Below are 8,209 nucleotides of genomic sequence, written 5' to 3' on the forward strand. Positions count from 1 at the left end.
CTGGGAAGGGATGGGAAGGGTAAACAAAGGAGGAGGCTGCAATGCTTGGTAAGAAATGTACGCATTATCCTGCCCATGCAATTGCAACCCCTCTGTACAGTTTGTTCACAAATAAAATAAAATAAAATAAAAAAAAATGAACTATACATCTTGCGGGTGGGACAGAGAATGAAAATCCTTGGAGAAAATGAGGGAGGGGGTGACAGTCTTAAAACAGAAATGTACTCATTATCTGACTTATGTAACTGTAACCCCTCTATACCAAGTTTTGAAAACGAGATATGTGAATAAAACTGCAGACAGTCCCCACTTACCATTCAAAAAAAAAAAAACTGGAAGTTGCATTGTTGCTCAAGTGGTAGAGTGCTTGCCTTGAGCTGAAGAGCTGAGGGACAGCACCCAGGACCAGAGTTCAAGCCCCAGGACCAACCAAAAACAAGACAAAACAAAACAAAAAAATGTTTCTTAAGTAGAGCAACCAACAAAAGCCTGCAAGGGGAGAGCTTTGTGGGCTGTAGGCTCAGCTGAGTCGGATCTCAGAAGATATGCTCTGCTCTGTATCCTCAGAGCCCTTAGCAGCTGAATAAAATACGTTCAAATGAGACCATGGCTGTAACAGGGATTGGGTAAACTTGCTATTATATGTATTGCTACTGGCTGTTATATATATATATATATATATATGCATTTATACACACATAACACATATATATCTGTATATATAGATATAGATCTAATAACTAATGGATGTGTTACTCAATGAACTAGAAATTTTCCACTTTAATAAAAATATCTGCTTTATGTTTCAATACTTAATGATGATTTTTTTTAAATCTAAAAACAAAATCTTTTCTAAAGCTCTATTGCCTTGCTTTTTAAACCTGGTTTGATATACCTAAAATGGCTCTTTCTTTTTGTGGCTACAAATTGTTAGCACAATGTAAGTGAAACATGAGTATAGATCAGTGATTCTTAAAGTCAGAAGAGGCATTCTTAAGTGTGTGCTGCTTGGGATGCACAGGAAGACAGAGAGTTAGGGTGTGCAAATGCCTCCATGACCTCTCTCCCAATACTTTCCAGTAACTTTAAGGTTTGTGTCTGTCTGAGAAGTTGGTGGAGTAGAGGCAGTTGTGCATGTAGAAGAGAAGCTGTGACAGCCCAGCCTCTCACTTCTGCTTCTCTGGGAGATTTTTGTTATGACTTATGTCACTGTGGGAGGTAAACTATCCCTCTGTTGACAGAAATATGTTGCAGCATCTTCAGGCTGCAGGTTGCTGATGGCAAGAGTGAACTCTGTCCCAGATCCACTGCCACTGAACCTTGGTGGGAACCCAGATTGCAAAGGAGTTGCATAACTGATCAGGAGCTTTGGAGCTTTCCCTGCTATCTGCTGGTACCAAGGTAAACTCTTGCTAATGCCCTGACTGGCTCGGCAAGTGATGGTGACTCTGTCTCCCTGTGATGATGACAGGGATGGTGGCTGGGTCAACTGGATGTCACATCTGGCACCTGACATTGGAAACATAAAAGCCATTAGCAGTTTAATTAATTCTGCTGTCCAAGTACTTCCATGAACAGCCAAGTAGCTCAGCTGAACACTGGGTGAATAATCCCCAGTATCATCTTTCCTTACCTGCAACCCAGAGCAGCAGAAGCCCCAGGAGGGTGAGCAAGGGCCCTCATGTCCATGCTGTGTGCTGACTGGAACTTCTCCTGCACAGAGTGTGAGCAGCCTATGAAGAAGTTCCCAGTGCAGTGGGCTGTGCTCTGGGCACATGCAAATCAACATGGTTTGTGGAGTGCGAGTCAGAGCTTCAGCTGGCAGGTCTCAGTGACAAAGCACAGACCTGAAGAACCCAGATGTCCAAAGTGTGGATAATGTGTTTTAAGAGACAAGAAAACATTATGATTCTGTTGGCCTGTGATAAGAATAGATTTTTTCCCCCAGATCTGAAGACTGAACTGAGAGCCTTGCACTTTCCAGGTAAGCACTCTTCCTCTGAGCTCAATTCCCAACCCCAAATAGAATTTTTAACATTTTCAACTTAAACATGACTTGGTTCGTATTTCCTTCACTACAATCAGTCACTCAAAGACAAACATTTTCAAGAGAAATTAATTTTAGAATGCCCCTAACTCTGGTATCAGTAGAGTTTGTGACACAGAATTCTTAAGCGTATTCAGGTTGTTTGCCTGAACCTTGTTTTATGGTTTAATAATGATCGTTATTACCCAGACATGTGTGCTATAAAAGTGATAATACATGTGTAGGTAGAAAGACAGATAGATGCATTGTTAGAGAGAAGTGGACAGTTTTCAAAGTTTTTAATGGAAGGTAGCACTGAAAAATACATGTGCAACAAATTGTCATGATCAGAGGTATATGGACAATCCGTTGGTGCATTCATTGGTGTACTGTGAACTCATATACATGACTGGATTGCTTCCCTTCTGAATGTTCTTCCCTATCGCCTCCCTCTAGAACAGGTCATCTCAGGTACTTCTTCTTTAGTTTTAGGAAAATACCTGGAACCATATTATGCATGTATGTGCCAGATATTTCTGAACTTTTAGAGGACATTTGTTTCATCTATTAATGGAAACTCTTCTTTCTCAGAAGCTAAGTTGTTCTCCAGACCGAGGACTCAACTCTATTTTAACTTCATTATGCTCCTTAAGCTGCATAGTCCTTCAAGTTACATGTCTTTTAGGTCCTAAGTCAAGGAGTATTTTGTGTACTAGTCCTGGGGCTTGACTTAGTCCCTGAGCTTTTGTGCTCAAGGCTGGTAGTGTGCCAAATGAGTCACAGCTTCACTTCCAATCTTTTGGTGTTTAACTGGTGACAGAGACTCACAGTCTTTTATGTCCAAGGTAACTTCCAACCCTAATCATGATATCTCAGCCTCCTCTGTAGCTAGTATCATAAGCATGACCACCAATAAAGCAGTTTTCACAAGTTGTATTTAGGAGATGTGATTCATATAGGTACAGAAATGATAAATTGCAATGTGGTCAAGGGTGAGGTTGATTAACTAGAGCCACCCAGTTTGCAAAGAACATCTTCAACCTGGGGAATCACAGAGAGTGAAGTCAAAGTGAAGTGAAGAAGGTCCCCGCATAGAGATTAGCATGTGAACATACTTCATCCCATTGTGTAGATTGTCATACCGGAGTTAGATGAACAAGGTGATCACATGGAACTTACCACTGGAAGTCCAAGAAGATGGTGGACAAAGTTAACACTGCTCTTTAAAAGCCAATAGACCATGAGTAACTCATTACCCAATCAGTGTTTTCTTCAGTACCATTTACTACCAGAACTCCATCTGAGTCTTGATTTGCTGACCTCCATCTATTAAAAAATTAATGTTCTCTGAACCACATGCTCACATAATTCTTCTACGTTGCTCCTTTTCCCGATTTTGATGATGATTTAGAAGCTTCCCTAAAAGTTATGCCTACCTCCTTCACTGTTCTGAAATATCACTTCTAGCATTATCTCATGGTCCCATGAAGAACTCCTACTGCCCTTACTGAGCGGGATCTGTTGTCTCTTACATGCACTGTAGGACAAAGCTGGTACTAAATAAAACCAGGAGAAGGCTGCTGGCTGCTATATTTTAAAGGCCATCTGGTAAATTCAAGGGTCCATAATAATAGGATGAGGAAGAGAGACCCCAAGAGTATCTATTTGAGTGTGGTTAAAATCAGCCAGGCTCTGGGAATTACACATTACATTCTCTAGATACACACTCCAGGGCTGCAATCAGCATGTGTGGACATGTGGCTTGGGACTTGTGAATTTCAAATCTGCACAGACTTCAGGTTCTGAAATACATGGAAGACTTGGAATACTAACCTCATATACAAGCTGCAGGTAGGCTTACAGTGCCCTGGAGTGTGAGGAATGTAGCCACCTGGCTGAGAGAAGAGGCTGAAAACTAAGGAAAGAGATGAAGACCAAGGAAGACATAAGAAAACATTTCTGAGGATCTTCCTGGAAGAAGAAAGAGCATACAGGAAAGAAAGGTGTTAATGTCTGGGCCATGAACCTGAGTGAGGACTGGCTCTAAGGAAAAAGTCTATTCCTCTCAGAACAGAGAGGAGCACTTCACAAATGAATGTAGAATTCATATTTCTATTGTTTATATATAGCAAATTATCTATTAAACTAAAAAATAATTAATATAATTCTAATTATAACTCAGCATTTTAAAATTCTGACACTGAAAAAGAATGCTAGGAACAATGAGCAGTTATATTTCTAGTCTGACACCAGGACACCATCTGTGCCTTTAAGGACAATCAGTGGCCTGATAACTGCAGAGGACTCTTGGGAACTGCTGGGGAAAGTGCTGACACTGCAGCCCCCTCTCACCTCCCACAGCTGGACAGGGTGTGTGCACATGGTCCCTTCAGGGCTGCATATCTGCAGGGTCCACCCTCCTTCCCTCACCTTACTGACCTGCCCTTAATGACTTCACTAGAAGAAACTTGTGTGTCATCCTTGTCAGGTTTGATTACAGTTTACAAAGTGGACATGTGGAGACACAATGCCCTCTGTAAACATGGTCCTACATGCCATGTGTGCCATGAAAGCCTGAGATGAACTCCCTGGCTTCAAGCCCCTATTGACAAGGTTAGGTTTGAGGTTTTTCTTTGTGAGATTTGTTTGCCATCTAGTGGCCTTTTTATGACATAGCAGCTGACAAGATTTTCATTTGGAGTTTTACCATTCTTTGTTAATAGTTGTGCAGATCCCAGTAGTTTTATATGCATAACCATGGCATTTTACTTATTTTATTGTTGGATAAATTATAATTGTCATATATTAACAACACGAGGTTAGTATGTGATGAGAATCCCTACCTGAATGCAGCTTATTTTGAAAAAATCACCACCTCGTTTCTATTGCTGTACTCTTCCTCTCCCACTCCCACCATTTTTCATACTGTGTAAAGGAACTTCATAACTCAAATGCACATGTGAGTATATATATGTATATATATTTATTTATATACCAATTGATCTTCTGTACTTAGTGTGTTTTTGTCCCTTTCTTTCACCCTTACCTGTCTCCCTTCAGATATTTCCCATTTTGGAATTCATGTCATATTATATTATTATTATTATAAATGCCGTCATCACCATCACCACCATCATCACTACCATCATTTAAGTCTGGGTTCCACAAGTGAGTACAACCGAACACTATTTTGTTTTTGCATCCTGACCTATGTCACTCAATATGATGATCTAGTTCCTTTCATTTCTGTACAATTTACATGATTTTATTGTTCATCTCCCTCTGTCCTTACCAGTGAGCCAGAGCATTAGCAGCCCAGGAGCTTACTAAAAGAATTCTCTTTTAAGAGTCCTGATAGGACAAGACAAGGGCAAGCTGAGCCTTCATCTCAGACTCAAAAGGGAAAGTCCTCCTTAAGGAGCATTATGCAAATTAGCAGGTGGGTGCAGCAGTGTAAAGGGAGCACAAGGCAGGCAAAGGTCTCTTGTGTGACAAACTGCAGATTATATCCACCTGGATGCCGTATTTCAGAGGCTCAGAAGGACAAATCTCTGTTTTTTTATAAGACACCAGAAGCATTATCTGGTTGGTGCTCCTGAGGCTGATGGAAGACAGACAGACAAGATTGAGAGGGTTGTCAATGACCCCCTCTACCAAATCCCTCAGTGACCTTCAGAGCCTGGCTGTGGCTGAGATGCACTGTCAGCAGGCAGAGGCAACAGGAGAAGTAGCTGGGGCAATCCAGCATCTCAAATTTGCTCCCCCCACCGAGGAGGTTTATATTTGGTCTTGCATCACTGTGGGAGTTGAACTATTTATTACTCAGTTGACAGCAGTAAGTTGCAATATATTTAGACTGCAGGCTGCTGATAGTGAAAGTAGACTCTCTTCCCCATCCATTGCCACTGAATCTGGATGTCACCCCAGACTGTAAATTGGATGCCCAATAAATCAAGAGTTTAGGAGCATCACCTTGTTTCTAGTGATGCCACTGTGAATCATCACTAATCCCTGATTGGATTTGCAAGTGATAGAGACTGTCTCCTACAGATGCACACAGAGAGGATGACACTGGGAAATGGAGATGTCACATCTGGCACCTGATATTGAAAAGAGACACCAAATATCCACAGAATCAATTATGTTCTCGGAGTTTCCATGAAGAGTGAGGAATCTGTTAACCCTGGGCTCAATAAATTCCTAGTTTTCTCCTTCTTTATCTTTGGGTCAGAGCAGCAGGATCCCCTGAACTGAACCCAGGGGCTCCCTCATCCTGTGTGCTGACTGGGACTGACTGATGCACAGGGGTGAGCAGACCATGAAGAAGGGTTCAGGCAGTTAGCTGTGTGGGGGCACATGCAAATCCTCAGGATCTGTGCACAGCTGCAAGACATGGGCACTATCCCTGAGCTTTCTTGCTTGAGACCCATGATCTAAGCATTCTAATACTAGGTTGAAGAGGAGTGGAAACAGTGGACATCCTTATCTCCTTCCCGAATTTAGAGGAAGTGGCTTGAACTTTTAGCCATTTACTATAATGCTGGCTGTAGATTTGCCATATACAGCCTTTCTTGTATTGAGGTATGTTCCATAGATTAATACTTTTCCAGAGCGTTCATCATAAGAGGTGTTGGATCTTGTCAAATGCTTTCTCTGCATATATTCAGAGAGTCGTGTGGTTCTTATTCTTGCTCCTGTTGAATTTTATTAATTGTTTTGCATATATTGAACCAACTTTGCATCCCTGAAATTAATCCTGTTTGATCATGGTGTATGATTTTTTAATGAGTTTTTGAAGTCAATTGGCCAAGATTTTGTTGAGAAGTTTTGTGTCAATATTCATCAAAAAATGGGTCTATAGTTCTCTTTTTTTTATGAGTCCTTGCCTGGTTTTGGATGAGGGTTATGCTGGCTTCATAAAAAGGGTGTGATTGTGAATTTTTTCTTTCAATATCATTGAAGAGAATGTTGAGATTCCACCTCACCCCAGTTAGAATAGCTATAATCAAGAAATCTAGTAACAAAAATTGCTGGAGGGGATGTGGACCAAAGGGAACCCTACTGTTGGTAGGAGTGTAAACTTGTTCAACCACTTTGGAAAGCAGTATGGAGGTTCCTCAAAAGACTTAACATAGAGCTCCCAGGAATCCCACTTTTGAGCATTTACCCAAACAATCACAAACAAGGTCATACCAAAGCTACCAGCACGACTATGTTTATCACAGCATTATTTACCATAGCTAGAATATGGAACCAATCCCAATGTCCCTCTGTAGATGAATGAATCAAGAAAATGTGGTATATGTAAACAATGAAATTCTATTCCTCTATCAGAAAAAATGACATTGCCCCATTTGTTAGAAAATTTAAAGGCTTGGAAAAAAATTATATTAAGTGAAATAAAGCAGGCCCAAAGAAACATAGGTTCCATGGCATGTGTAGGGCTTAAGTGGTAAAGGAAAATCTATCACTATTCATGCATGACATGGTGCAGATGGGGAGAACCAGTGGTTTCCTCTGCAGTATTTTTTTTATTGTGAAATAGCATACAGAGGGGTTACAATTTCATGGGCAAGGTAAGGAGTGCATTTCTTATCAAGCCTTGTTACCTCCTGCTTTTTCCCCCTATCATCCATTCCCATCTCCCCCACCAACGCCGTCAGCACCTCCTCCCCCACTTCCGCACCCCTGCCCTGCACCAAAGTTGTACAGTTCATTTTACAACATAAGGTCTTGTACATCTCATTGTTGCAATGGGTCCACTGTATCCCTATTTAAACAATTTGTTTTTTCCCTTCCCCTCCACAAACTATACCACCATCAAATACAGTGAAAACAGGGGTTATACCATGGGGGAGGGACATACAAAGCAACAAATAAATATCTCATAAATATTTTAGAAACAATAGCAAGAAAGACAAAAAATATTTGAATCCTTTTCTTGGGGTTCATTTTGCCTAACATCAACTTATCTGACTGTTTCTGCTTGTCTCAGACATATACTAGTTATTGCAATAAGAGAAACCATGGGATCTATGTTTCTTTGGGTCTGGCTTACTTCACTTAATATAATTTTTTTTGTCTTTCAATTTCCTAACAAATGGGGCAATGCCATTCTTTCTGATGGAGGCATAGAATTCCATTGTGTATATATACCACATTTTCTTGATCCATTCATCTACT

General features: G+C 40.8%; 1 gene segment (V, D, J or C); it reads right to left on the reverse strand.

The window, feature by feature from the left end:
* Positions 1 to 8,209, reverse strand: part of LOC106001236 — a 28,596-nt gene that overhangs the window by 13,163 nt on the left and 7,224 nt on the right. Inside the window, 1 exon segment of the V gene segment in view lies at positions 1,211 to 1,509. Within this exon segment, the coding sequence occupies positions 1,211 to 1,509 (299 nt within the window).

This window comes from Dipodomys ordii, unplaced genomic scaffold (assembly GCF_000151885.1).
Source record: "Dipodomys ordii isolate 6190 unplaced genomic scaffold, Dord_2.0 Scaffold277, whole genome shotgun sequence".
In the NCBI taxonomy this organism is placed as follows: Eukaryota; Metazoa; Chordata; class Mammalia; order Rodentia; family Heteromyidae; genus Dipodomys; species Dipodomys ordii.